This window comes from Macadamia integrifolia, chromosome 3 (assembly GCF_013358625.1).
Source record: "Macadamia integrifolia cultivar HAES 741 chromosome 3, SCU_Mint_v3, whole genome shotgun sequence".
Taxonomy (NCBI): domain Eukaryota; kingdom Viridiplantae; phylum Streptophyta; class Magnoliopsida; order Proteales; family Proteaceae; genus Macadamia; species Macadamia integrifolia.
The window spans coordinates 33,828,571-33,843,147 of NC_056559.1; the positions used below are offsets into that span (position 1 = coordinate 33,828,571).

The following is a 14,577-nucleotide window of genomic DNA, read 5'->3' on the forward strand; positions in this document are numbered from 1 at the left end:
TTCAGCCCGGAGACATTCGCATATACAGCACACATAAACTACAGGTGTTAAAAATTCAAGGGAAGGCAGCTAAGCACTAGCTATTATACTTCATGACCAACAAGACCACTTCTGGATAATACATGATTAAAACAATGAGATCAATACTAGTAAAGAATATCATCCAAATTGTAGGAAGCAGAAAATGTTTAGTTTATGTCAGGTTTTTTTAGGTCAAGACAACAGAACATTTGAAGATGCCCCCCCCGGGTGGTGGGGGAAGGCAGAATTGGGACGGTCTATCTGCCAGGTCCTTTAGTATTCAGAAGAAACAAATCAGGTAGGTAGGCTTGAAATTGAGCTCTAGTCCTATATTTTGAATGGTTCAATAGTAAGCTAATCCAACAACTAAAAGTGGCGGGTGGTGAACAGGAATTAAGAGCACTTAATTCCCTTCTCCTCTGCCCTCGTCTGCCATGAATGACACGTCTAGCATTCACTACAATACTTCATCTTTCACAACGGAAAGTTTTCAGGCAGAAGAGATAGAATTGAATAGATTTACTTATGCTAGGCAATTTACTGAGTAGTGCCATGTACAGCAAACAGATACTTCGGTTCTATACTCTTAAACCTTTCACAGTTTTACAATCTTGCCAAGCCAGACTCCCTGGCGTGCATAAGATCCTTAATCCATTGTTCATATCAATGCAACTCTTCTCATAACTTCAAGAAAGGAAGATTTGTGTAAATAATAAAACAATGCTTTCCCCCAACCATGATGACAATTCAATGCGGTCGAAAAACGAATTCAGAGTCAATCATGCTAGCTGGAAATTTATTCCCAAAAATAAAAGATAAAGACCTCCACAACACAACATCTTTTGCTCTCTTAACTGTATATCGATTATTTCATCTAGAATTTTGACGATTGATGGATAGAGGAGAATTCGAGCATCGAAACGATGATTTTCAAACTACGACAATCACATTGCTCTCTTGAACGCATCAAAATAGCAGGATTACTACGAAAGCAAGTGTAAACGGTCGAGGCTAACGCGGACTCCCGAGCGAAAGAATGAAATCGTTTAACAGAAGGAAAAATAAAAGAATAAAAAGATGAGAAAAACTGAGGAATGAAAGGCCGTACAGCGATGGGATAAACGTCGCCTTTGGTACCAAACGCCATGAATACAGCTCTAGGTCTGCTCCTCCTGCTCCCTGCCTCCATGATGCCCGTGCCCACAATTCTTTCTCTCCCTCTCTCTCTCTCTCTCTCTCTCTCTTAAATGGTTTCAGTTTAAACCCATCTAAACGTTCATTTAGTAAGGGTACCTCTCCTTGAAATCATTTCACCAAAAAAATGAAAAAAGAAGAATCATTAAGTGTCAAATCTTAACAGTATTTTTTTATTAAAAATAAATAACAAAAAATTCAAAATTCAAAATCCCTTCCCGATTACAATTCAAACCTGATGCAGGAATACTCTTTATATGTGGTTTTTACCCTAATATTTATTTATTATTATTTTTTTTTGGTAAAGACCCCAATATTTATTTCAACTAATAATAAATAAAGAGGGTATTTAGGGATTTTTTTTTTTTTAATTCTATGTACATGTTTCATGATAAATATATATTTGCACACCGGACTTTTAAAAAGTGTTATTGCCATTTGTCCAATTGCCGTACATATCCATTTCATTTTCGAACTTATTAACTATGGTGGTAGTGTGGTTGGCCTCTCCGTCCTTGATTATGATAAGTCCCAAAAAAAATGTTCATTAGGTTGAATTGAGAATTGCTACATTTTCCTCATACTTTTAAGAAAAGGTAACCCAATGTAAGAGGTTCCCACTAATTTAGAGTTTGGGAGGAGCAAATGTATGCAATCTTACCCCCTAATTTGTAGAAAAGACTATCATCAAATTTTAAATCTACGACCAGTATGCTTCAATAGTACCATTTAATCATCGCGTAAAAAGCTTACCCACATTTTCCTCATGTTCGATAGGCTCAAATTTTATTGACCGGCATATATGGCTTGTAGGGCTGTCAAGCATGAGCTAAAAAGGCCTCCAAGTTCATTCACTTTTTGTCTGTTCAATTCCTTCTTATCCCTAACCAAAAAAAAAAAAATTCCTTCTTATCCCGGCCTAATTATACATATATGGTGACTAAGGATTTTCATTGTACCCCTATTACGTTTTATTTCCTTTGGCTGACTCGATATATTACCATTTTAAGCGAAAAAAGCTTAATCCCACTGTCATTGCTCATATACAGAGGTGGCTTTAATGATCTCAGACCTTTCCATCTACCTTAGAATGATAATTCTGTAGCTGTTGAATACACATTGTGTACTCGATCAGACACTCATATGTCTCCAGTCGAGATATTCAATCTCAATTTTCCGGAATATCCTCTTTTGAGTGGACCTAGGAATGTGCGTCCATGTGTTGAAATGCATATCGAGTCCTCTCCAAACAGGATTCATTACACCATGACCAAAGAACCTAGTTTCAATTATTCATACTGTCCGTAAACATATGGAGATGAAAGAAATTTAAATACATAAAAAAATGGGAAAAAAAAAAATTACTGAAAATGCCAAAAAGTCGCCAATCGATAGCGTAAGTATGCTAGTAGTACCTGTTCTTCTTCCGTGAAATGATTCCTTCCAATTGGCCATTGGAAGATGAGGTACTAGTATCTATGGAGGGTATGTGTCCGATTTCATGGGCATCCTCCCCTAATCTATCGAATCTGACCCAAAATTCGTTAGACATATCACCCAGTTCCAACACCTGGAGGGAGGCAACAAACCTCAATCCCAAAGGTATCTTCTTCAACTTATAGCAACCCAAAATACAAAGACGGTTAAGCTTTGGTAATGCCCCTTCCTTGATTTCCCACTCCTCTGTTTCTAAGTGGTATATCTTTAAGATACGGAGTTGGGGAAACCCTTCTACAGAACAAACTATTTTCTTTCCCATGAATGAGCTATTGAGTAAAGAGAGGGACATCAAGTTGGGCAATTTTTCCAATGTGGTCATTGCATCTGGCCTCAGCCTTGAATTCCATAACTTTAATTCAGTCAATCTGGGTGGGAATTCATGGTAAGGATCTTCTGGTAGCCTTTCTATCTTTCCTGACAAGGTTAGAGCTTGAAGTTGATGACAATGAGACAAGGGTGCCAAAGTTGGGAATGCATCCTCTGAAGATGACCAATAAGTTGATAGTTCCAATTCCAATGATTGAATTCTGTCCAACTTTGTAATTGATGACAACACAGAATCCACATCTGATGCCTTTATTTTTATTATCTTAAGATCTCTGAGATTGATCAAATTGGTCATCTCATTTTGTTTCCAAACAAGGGCATCCAAAGGCCTCACAGTTTGGAGGTTTGCTAAGGTACCAATTCTTGGCAAAGCAACAACATCTCTATCCAAATCATTCCAGTATTTGTCACTGAAAAGCAAGTGTCTTAATTGTGAGAGCTTGGATAAAGCACCAATAGCTATATCAGACCAATGGCATTCACTTCCTACTAAGTCTAAGGTTTGTAGGCTCTGCAAGCTCTCTATGGATGATGGAAGCTTTGCTTTTGTGTAAAACAATCTCAAGTACCTCAAATGAATCAACTTTCCAAAGGTATCAGGCAACCTTGTACCTTGAAGGTCAACAAATGATAGGGCAAGGACCCTCAACAAACTGATATTTGAAATGGATTTCAGCTGTTGTTGTTGAAGAGATTTTCTATTGTGATTGAACAACAATAGCGTACGTAGGTGTGAGTTGGAAAAGTCAGAAAAATCGTACCTTTCGATCCCTGAATGTATGGCGTATCGTCGTGCATTGCATACATTTGAAGCCATAATTGAAGATGATGAGAAGCAGGGGACACGAGGAGAATAATCTAGAAAGTTTTCTTCTTGACCTCTTGAAATGCAGAACTCTCGCAGAAGGTCATGGATTCGACAACTCTCAACCTCCCCCAAGTCATCTTGTTTTTCCACTTGAAGCATGTTTCTGTTGATCATTTCATTCAAGTATTTTCTACCCACTTCTTTTAATGTTGTTTCATTTTTTCCACACCTTATAAAACCCTCTGCAACCCAAAGATGAATCAATAGCTCAACATGGATCTCATAATCTTCTGGGAATAAGCCTATATGGAGATAACATGCCTTCAACTGATAAGGTAAATCATTGTAACTTAAAGACAATATCTTTTCGAGGTTGTTTTTCCCTTGGCCTTCTTTTATCAGTTGTTGTCCGATGCGATCTCTCACCATAAACCACTCTTGTGGTGTCTTTCCCCTTAATAGACCAGCCAGCACAATGATAGCTAGTGGTAAACCACCACATTTCTCCACCACCTCTTTCCCTGATGACTCTAAATTTGCAGGGCAATCATCATTGCCAAATGCTTTAACAACAAAAAGCCTCCAGCTTTCCATTTCATTTAGAGTATGTAGCTGGTGAATGAAACTCTCTTTAGCAACTTTAATGTTGCGACTGGTAAGAATTACTCTTCCTTTCTTACTGTCAGGAAATGCTCTATTCAGACTCTCCCAAGCTTCCACATCCCATATATCATCAAGCACCACCAAATACTTACGATCTTTCAATAGCTCACGAAGCTTCTCTTCCAAATATATCTCTTCACTAAACATCCCCATCTCCTGCAGTTCCTCTGTACTGAGATTCGGTTTGACTTCTTTTATTAGTCTTTTGAAGACTTCTTTAACACTGAAGTCTTTCGATACATACGCCCAAGCACAACATTCAAAATTGCGCTTAACATCTTTATGGTTGAAAACCTTCAAGGCAAGAGTAGTCTTGCCAATGCCCCCCATTCCTGCAATGCAAATAGAGTGGCAATGATCTTCGTCGGACACTAGTTTTGCTACCAATTCATTTATGTTTTTGTCCAACCCAAAAATGTCTTTGAGAGTAGCATCATCTTGAGGAGAGGATCTTCTAAGTTTTTGAAATCTATCTTGTGGAGAAAGGCCCTTCCTATCTCCTAGTGAGCCACCATCTTTCCTATGAATGCCATACCTTTTCATTTCATCACCAATCTTTTGGATCCGAGTTTTGACCTCTTCAACCTCCTTCCCTATAGTGCACAGGTTTGCCCCCTTTTGGCAAATGCATGCATACTTCTTAAGGGAACCCATGACTTGACTCTTTCTTCGAGTATGATCTAAAACATCATCTGCAATCTTGAGGATGTAGGTGTCGATGATGTCCTCGATGTCATAAGCCACATCTCTAATTTTTGATACCCAAATGCGCACCACAGGGCTTTCATCATCTTGCCTTGAATCAACATCTTCCAAGAAGCTCTGTATCCACATCAACTCATCCCTTAGATCCTCCACTTGGTCCTTCACACCAACTAAGAAACTGGCTTGCTGAATGAGCAAGTCCCCAAGTCTACCTGCAACAATGGAAACAATAGCTTGTGCCATGTTGTGCTCCCCCCTTTTCTCCTTTGTTACTCTCTTATCTGCATAGACAAAATAAGATATCTTTAGCTCAAATTTTATTATTATTAAGATTTGACTTTGGAATGCTTTCTTTCTCACTTTTGATTACTAAACTTAAAACCCTTATCAATCGACTCTTTTAATATCTCTATTAGCCAATGGCGATGCTTAGGAAAAAATATTGGATAAATTATTAAATATTATTATTTTTTATTACAACTTTAAGTTTCAAAAGTCTCAAAACCTTTTCCCTTGTTTTGTTTTGGCATTAGTTGTAACCCAAAGTCTCAAAACCTCCTTAACATTTAGGCCCTCTTTGGTATCATTTTTTTTTTTTAACATATTTAATAAAAATTATTAATGAAAACCATTTTTTATCAAAACATAAAAATAGTTTGGTAACCACTTAACAAAAATGGTTTTTTTGTGAGAAATAGTATGGTATTCCCATGTGCAAAATGATTTTTGGAATAAATGGGTGAAGAGATGTTCCCTTCTCCTATCTTCCTCCACTTTGGATTGAAGAAAAGGGGGCAAGGGGCTTGGATTTCTAATTACAAAGCAAATGACTATTTTATCTTTCCATATTGGGGCTTTAATCGTGCTCATTAAAGTTTAGTGCAAAAATAAATAAAAATCAATTTTGACCAAAACACATAAATGACTCTTGATCTCTTTTTAGTTTTTTTGCTGACGACAGGTATCTAGGCATTCGGCCTGACTAGTCCATACTGACTCCACAATAGCATGGACCGGGTAATACCGGGGTTAAATGAGAACCATTCAACTTTCACTGAAAGCAGTGAAGAGCACTAAACACCCCCGTGTGAATGGGCCAAGGTGTGCCCAGTGGGAGTCGAATTTAGGACATCCAAGTTTACAGCTCGTACCAAGTTCGTTGCTCACCAACTGCGCTACCCCCTTAGGTTATCAATTTTTTTTAAATAGAAACAAGTTCCATAAATGATACCAATTACAACGAAAATTGTTTTTGTGAACAAAAATCTAAAAGAAAATGATACCAAAGAGAGCCCCACGTGGATTTGGAAAGAAAGAAATGATGAGCATATATGCATGATTGTTTCTCAAGGGCACAAACCCTTTGGAGACACATCCATGTATGTACGAAACATACTTTAATATATGCATAGCTATACGTATGCTTAATTACCAAATGTACCTATATGTAGAAAGACACATTCAATATACGGTCACTTATGAGAGTACATACAACTCAACCTTACATAAATTTGGGGATCTTTAGAAACTCAAGTTCAACAAGTAAGTTATAATTCTTTTTATTATTTTAATAATATTAAATATCAGTTACTATCAAGTCTCTACATAAATTTGAGGATCTCTATCATCTTTCAGAAACTCAAGTTCAACAAGTAAATTATACTTCTTTTTATTATTTTAATAATATTAAATATCTGCTACCATCAAGTCTAATACTTATAGCTCAAATTCTATTTCTTACAAAGAATCTATACCTAATTGTTTTTTATTCATAAATTCAATTCAATTAAATGAATGTGAATATAAGAGGATAAGAGACAGCCAACTTGAAGATTAGTTCCCTAAAATGGTAAAGCCTAAAGCAATTTGAACTTTTTATAGTAAGAAGAGATCTTATTCACACGGATAAGGTCACTCTTACACATGAATGTGATTATAACCAAAAGCAATACTAAAGTGAAATTATATACCTGAAGGGAGATCCTGGATGATCCACTGGAACAGAACTAACAGCTACGTGCAGGGAGGAAGCGGTTCTTCGATGACTGTGGGTCAATGCTCATTGAACAAGATGGCCGCTAGATTTTCAAAATCAAAGCTCACACTCAAAATTGCCAGAGGTTGGAGAGTTTTCCAGATATGGGGGAGAAAAATTGAGATAAGACGTGTACTTACAACTGAGATAAAGCAACATGGGGAGGAGACATGTTGGTTCAACTTATAAACAATAAAAAAGGTTGGAGGGTCACGCGTTGGGAGAAAAATAGGAAAAAGTAAGTAAAGAAGAAGAAGAAAAATGTTACAAGTAAAATCTTAAAAAATTGTTTGGAGTTTACTTCATTTCCCACATCATTCCCCATATCCTACGTCCCTAATAAAAAAAAATAAAAGTAAAAAGTTTACCACATTTTCCCACATCATTCTCCCTCTCTTTTCCTTTTTTTAATTTTTGAGAAAAGGATGCTCGCTCTTTCGCCTAGACACACAAGGGACATTGGAATGATGCTTCCCAGCTCATGTTGAGGTGGATGTCTCATGCACGTTTCAATTGGCCCCCAGTAAAGGTCACATGACTTTCTTCATTTTATACTTATTTTCTGTGGCCTCATTAACAATTGTGAACCCCATTTGATATTACTAACTTACCAATTGCCAAGAATTAGGGGTGAAACAGGGGCTGCATTGGATCGGGTCTCTTAAAATCCTAATTTAACCTTAAATTTTCAAAATTTAATCTAGGTTTAACTCAATCTTATTAGGTTCATGTTTTGGCCCAATCTTGTCGGGTTCATACCAATCCAACCTGACCCTAATTGACCTTGTCAGAGCCGGGTTGGGTTGGGATGGGATGGGCTAGGTTGGGTTGATCTTGGCTTCTATAATGGTTGGATATGTTTTTATATATTAAAAAATTATAAAAACATAAAATAGCAATATGAACCCTAAATTCTAATATAAAAATTCAAGGTTAAATTTCGAGCCAAGTTGGGTCGGGTTAAGGCCTCAATCTGAGCCCGACCCAACCCTGACCCAAGGTTGGGGTTTTTCAAGCCTAACTCACTCTGAGGGTCAAAAGACTTGGCCCAAGCCCTGTTCGGGCTCAAGGCAGGCCAGTGTAGGTTTGGATTGTTAGGGCCAACTTTCACTCCTACCAAGAATACTAGCTTAGCCTAGTGGTCACAGCTTTGACTTGAAGAGTTGGCACCCAAGGAGGAGATTGTGGGATCGAAACCTGTTATATACTCATGTGAGTGGATGAGTGTGTGTAGAAATAGGTGTCCATTGGCCCTACTAGTGCCTAACTACTTGACAAACGTCAACAAGAGACATCGTAAATTGGTTTGCAGGCATCGCAATAAGTCCTCTGTCCTATTATAGGTGCCACGATAAGCTTCACCAAGCCCGAACGATTGTCAACCACCAGATCCATTGGCATGCTATATTCACCCTAGCCCACAAGCACAAATCCTCGTCACGGAATTTTCCTGAACCAATTCAAGCAGCTGTCGACTCACCCTTTTATCAATCCAATCTTAGATGTTATGTCAGTCATACTCATAGCTGTATTCTTATTTTTTTCATTAACCTTTATTTGGAAAGCCGCCGTAAATTTTTGGTAGACCTACATAACGGCCTCTCCCACTGGTTTCTTTCCATGGATGCATCATGCTTGTCGGTGCTCTATATCTCCTAGCATCTCTGCTTTATCACCAAAGGAAAGAAGGTTGAATGTAGTCATGAATTAACAAGAACCATAATAAACACTGGGACCTGGACTCCACCGTCGTGGACTCTTTTAATTTTTGTTGGTCGTTAAGTGGACATTTACTTACCCATAGTTTCCTGTCTTATAATTTGGCTACACTGAGGGTTGTTGAAAGATCATTCTTCTACGATAGGCAAATGGTTTCTACCAAAAAAAAACGATAGGCAAATGGTACACATTAGTTTGCTCACACCATTGCTATTTTGACTTTTATTTTTGGTACGAATCCATCATCATCATATCCACTTAGGGGTATCAATCGATTGGTTAGGTTTGATTTGAGTCAAGTTGAATCGGTTTCTGTCTATGAATGAGGTAGATCAAAACTAATCCATCAAGGAACTTCGGTTTTCGGTCAGTTTTGGTTTTGATCCAATTTAATTTCAATTTTTCAATATCGGATTAATATCGGTTTAGATCGATTTATTATCGGGCTTGAACCATAAAAAAATCTTACATTCATAACCTATAATGACAAAAGATTTGACGAAAACACTTTAAATTTATGATTAAATCATGTTCTATCATTGTAAAAGAAAGATAACTAATATTAAAATCACAAAATGAATCATATAATCATTCATTTAAGTATCCAACTGATGTTGTATAGTGAACAAGGAAATCAATGGAAGCATTGTTATAATTTACAAATCAATTTTTCTATTCATAATCTCATATTCAATTTGGTGGTTTGTTACAATTCCCCTTGCAATAAAATATATTCTCACTACTATTGTAAAAAATGGATAATCAATTCACTAATTTTATAATGTCATAATCATTTATTTTTTTATCAGTTTCATTCGGTTTGGTTTCAATTTGGTTATGGTCGGTTCGATTGGACTGGTTTTTAGCCAGTCCCAACATACCTCAGTCCAAATTCGATCCAATAAGGATTGGTTTCATTTGGTCTCGATTTTTTCATCGATTTGGGCCAAGTTTTGACACCTCTATCCCCACTTTTTGAGAATCTAAATGCATTTACACTGTTGGTGGCATTTAAAATTTGCAACGTATGGCATGTAATAAACCAAATCTTATGACACCATAACCTAAGAAATTAATTATTATTTGTTTATTTATTTTTTCTTACGATGAAGAGCACTAAACACTCCGTGTGAATGATCCCAAGTAGAGGTGTCAATTCCAGGCCTGCATCGGTAGGCCCAATCGAACTCGACAAATTTATGGCCTGACTTGGACGGACCCGATTATTAAATGTGTTAGGCCTAAGCCCGACACGTTTATAAATAGATAGTACATGGTGCAAGGTGTAAGCCCGATGTGTCTCCCGATTGGCCAGCCCGTTTACAAGCTCGACTCGAACCGACATGTTTAGCCCTACCGTTTACATGGGTATTTTGATTTTTTGGGATAGAATAGGATATGAATTGATATTTTTATCAATTATTGACTGTAATTAAGTGTAATATCTTTTTAAAATTATTAATGATTTAAAAAAATAAATTTAAGTATCTTAAATCTAAGAAAAGTAAACACCATTTAAGATCCGTTTAAGGCTTTATTGGTACATTACCCCATTTAAGGCCTGATAAAGCCCGAAACCCGATCGAACCTGACACGACACCGATCGAGACCGACTCATTCCTTAAATAGATAGGTCATGGTCCGAGGACATAAGCCCACCGACCTGGCTAAGTCCAACCTAGACTGACCCAGCCTGACCGATTGACACCCCTAGTTACAAGGATGTAAGAGGAGTTGAATTCAGAACCACATGCTTCCTGAAGCCCTAAGAAGTAAGAACCTAATTCTGATCATTCATAATGGTCCTTAACATACAAAGGTAATAGCCACTTAATATACAAAAGATACATCGTTCCATTCCACATTAAAATCAAATGGTGAAAATACAAGAAAAAAGGTAAAATAAAATAAAAGGGAAGAGCTCTCTATCCAGAGCATGACCCTGTACCTACACAGGTACAATAATAATGCATGTAGAAACATCAACAAGATGAACATTGTCAATGAGATGTCCAATTACCATGACCAACGATTAGTTTTTATGGAGGGGATGTGTATGATTTCATGGGCATCCTCTCCTCTATCGAATCTATCCCAAAATTCCTCAAACATATAATGCAACTCCAACACCTTGAGGGAGACAACAAACTTGAGTCCCATGGGTATTTTTTTCAATTTGTAGCAATTTATAATCCGTAGATGATTAAGCTTCGCTAATGCTCCTTCCTTGATTTCCCACTCCTCTATATCTAACCTGTTGGTGTGTAAGATTCGGAGTTGGGGAAACCCCTGTGTGGAACATTCTATTTTCTTCCCCACATATGAACGTTCCCACAAAGAAAGGGACATCAAGTTGGGCAATTTTTCCAACGTGGCCAGTGCGTTTGGCCCTAAACTTGAAAACCACAAGCTTAATTCAGTCAATCTGGGTGGGAATTCATGGTACGGATCTCTTGGCAGCCTTTCTATTTTCCCCCATAAGTTCAAAGTTCGAAGTTGATGACATTGAGACAATGGCACCAAGGTTGGAAATCCATAATCTAGAGTTGATAATAGCAGACACAGTGATTGAATTCTTTCCAACTTGGCAACTGATGACAACACTGAATCCACATTTGATGCAATTTCTTCTATATATAGATGTCGAAGATTGATCAAATTGGTCATCTCATTTTGTTTCCAAAGAATGGAATCCACATAATTTAGAGTTTGGAGGTTTGTTAGGGTGTCAAAACGTGGCAAAGCAACAACCTCTCTGTCCAAACCATTCCAGTATGAGTGATCTAAAAGCAAGTGCCTTAATTGTGTTAGCTTTGATAAAGCATCAATAGCTATATCAGACCAATGACATCCACTCCACCTTAAGTCTAAAGTTTGTAGGCTTTGCAAGCCCTCTATTGATGATGGAAGCTTTGCTTTTGTGTCAGATAGTCGCAAGTACATCAAGTGAATCAACTTTCCAAAGGCATTAGGCAACCTCATACCTTGAAGGTCAACATTTGATAAGTCAAGCACCCTCAATAATCTGATATTTGAAATGGATTCCAATTGTTGTTGTTGAAGAGATTCTTCATTGGGGTTGAAGGACAATAATGTACGTAGGTGTGAGTTAGAAAGGTTAGAGAAATCGTACCTTCCAATCTCTGAATGTATGGCATATCGTCGTGAGTTGAATACACTTGAAGCCATAGTTGAAGATGATGAGGAGCAGGAGTGACGAGGATAATAATCTAAAAAGTTTTCCTCTCCACCTTTTGAAATACAGAATTCTCGCAGAAGGTCATGGATTTGACAATTCTTAACCTTCCCCAAGTCATCTTGTCTTACCACTTGAAGCATGTTTCTATCAATCAATTCATTCAAGTATTCCCTAGCCACTTCTTCCAATGTTGTTCCATCTCTTTCACACCTTATAAAACCCTCGGCAACCCACAACAGAATCAATTGCTCAACATTGATCACATAATCTTCCGGGAATAAACCTATATAGAGATAACATGCCTTTAGATGATAGGGTAAATCACTGTAACTCAAAGACAATATCTTTTCAAGGCTGTTTTTCCCTTGCCCTTCTTTCATCATCAGTTGTTGGTGGATGCGATCTCTCACTTTAAACCACTCTTGTGGTGACTTTCCCCTTAATAAACCAGCCAACACAGTGATAGCTAGTGGTAAACCACCACACTTCTCCACCATCTCTTTCCCCAACGTCTCAAAATTCTTAGGGCAATAATTTGAATCATCATCACCAAATGCATTAACAACGAAAAGCTTCCAACTGTCCATTTCATTTAGAGTTTGTAATTGGTGAATGATACTCTCTTTAGCAACTTTCCTATTGCGACTAGTAAGAATTACTCTTCCTTTCTTCTTACTCTGACGAGGAAATGCTCTGTTTAGTCTCTCCCAAGCTTCTACATCCCATATGTCATCAAGTACCACCAAGTACCTACGATCTTTCAATAGCTCACGAAGCTTTTCTTCCAAATATACCTCTTCACTGAACACCCCCATCTCCTGTAGTTCTTCTGTACTGAGATTGGGCTTGATTTCTTTTATTAGTCTCTTGAAGACGTCTTTGACACTGAAGTCTTTCGATATGTATGCCCAAGCACGACACTTAAAATGGCGCTTCACTTTTTTATGGTTGAAAACCTTCAAGGCAAGAGTAGTCTTGCCAATGCCCCCCATTCCTGCAATGCAAATAGAGCTGCACCGATCTTCACCGCACACTAGTTCTGCTACCAATTTATTTATGTTTTCTTCCAACCCAAAAATGTCTTTGAGGGTAGCATCATCTTGAGGATGGGTTCTTCTTAGTTGTTGAAATCTATCTTGTTGGGAAATGCTCCTCCTGTCTCCTCCTGCTCGTGAGCCACCATCGTTCCTATGAATGCCATACCTCTTCATTTCTTCACCAATCTTTTGGATCTGAGTTTTGACCACTTCAACGTCCTTTCCTATTGTGTAGAGGCTTGCCCCTTTCTGGCAAATGTAGGCATAACTCTTAAGGGAACCCAAGAATTGTCTCCTTCTTCGAGTACGATCTAAAACATCTTCATCTGCAACCTTGAGGATGTAGGTGTCGATGATGTCTTCGATGTCATAAGCAGCATGTCTAATTTTTGATACCCAGGTGCTCACTAGGGAGCCTTCATCTTGCCTTGAATCAGCATCTTCCAAGAAGCTCTGTATCCACATCAACTCATCTCGTAGATCCTCCACTTGGTCCTTCACACCAACTAAGAAAATCGCTTGCTGAATGAGCAGGTCCCCAAGCCTACCTGCAACAGTGGAAACTACAGCTTGTGCCATATTGTGCACCCCCTTTTCTCCTCTGTTTTGGGTTCTTTTTGCTAGACTCCCCTTGTTACTCTCTCATCTGGGTAGGCAAATAAGATGAAACCTTGAGCCCAAATTTCATTATTAATTAAGATTAGATTTAGGAATGTTTTCTTTCTCCTTTTGATTATTAAACTTAAAACACTTAATTCAGTTTACTCTTTCGATATCTCTCTATTAGTCAATGGTGATGGTTTGGGAATGAATCTGTACCTACTTATTTTTTGTTCATAAATTCAAATCAATTGAATTGATCTTAAGATATGAGAAAGTCAACTTGAAGATTAAAATTCCCTGAAATAGTAAAGCCTAAAGCCAAAGTTAAAGTTTTACACCTGTAATGGTGATCCCGGATGTTCTACTGGAACAGAATATGATTGTGCTTTGAGATCCTACTATCATGAACACCCACGAACTAAGAGCTACAAGCAGGGAAGAAATGGTTCTTTCGTGACTGGGTTAACGATCATCAGACATGATGGCCATCAGACTTTCAATACCAAAGCTCTTACTTTGACGATTGCCTAAGGTTGCAGGTTCTTCACACCGAGGAGAAAGATAAGAGCACGAAACCAAGGAAAAAGGAAAGTGTGATAGCTAGATTCTAAAGATACATGGAAGTCAAAATTTATTTTTCTTCTATTCTTTGCTAGTGACTTTCTTCTACTATAGGCACATGGTAAGACATTATCGCTCATTGCTATTTTGTCTTTTATGTTTGGGTTAGAATCCATCAATATCCTCATTTCCTTGTGAGAATATA

General features: G+C 37.8%; 3 protein-coding genes across 6 annotated transcripts in view; all 3 read right to left on the minus strand.

Annotated features, from left to right (window-relative positions):
* The window catches only part of LOC122074075 (sterol 3-beta-glucosyltransferase UGT80A2), a 19,545-nt gene extending 18,228 nt beyond the window's left edge, over nucleotides 1-1,317 (minus strand). The window contains exon 1 of one of the 4 annotated variants that reach the window (XR_006138950.1): nucleotides 1,130-1,316. Coding sequence is in view for 3 of the 4 variants with exons in the window: in XM_042638895.1 (XP_042494829.1) it covers nucleotides 1,130-1,210 (81 nt within the window). In the remaining variant the exon portion in view is untranslated. Of the gene's footprint in view, nucleotides 1-1,129 lie in introns of all 4 variants that reach the window. The other 3 variants (XM_042638895.1, XM_042638896.1, XM_042638897.1) reach the window with 3 other exon arrangements.
* A 1,227-nt stretch (nucleotides 1,318-2,544) lies between these two features.
* LOC122074389 (probable disease resistance protein RF45) lies at nucleotides 2,545-5,461 on the minus strand. The gene has a single exon (XM_042639212.1). The coding sequence runs from the start codon at nucleotides 5,459-5,461 to the stop codon at nucleotides 2,621-2,623; it is 2,841 nt and encodes a 946-aa protein (XP_042495146.1). The 3' UTR covers nucleotides 2,545-2,620.
* A 5,323-nt stretch (nucleotides 5,462-10,784) lies between these two features.
* On the minus strand, nucleotides 10,785-14,410 carry LOC122072621 (putative disease resistance protein At1g50180). The gene is made up of 2 exons (XM_042636985.1): nucleotides 14,150-14,410; nucleotides 10,785-13,854 (listed from the first exon to the last, which is right to left on the minus strand). Exon 2 carries the CDS (start codon nucleotides 13,785-13,787, stop codon nucleotides 10,989-10,991), a length of 2,799 nt encoding a protein of 932 aa, XP_042492919.1. The 5' UTR covers nucleotides 13,788-13,854; nucleotides 14,150-14,410; the 3' UTR covers nucleotides 10,785-10,988.
* Nucleotides 14,411-14,577: the final 167 nt, after the last annotated feature.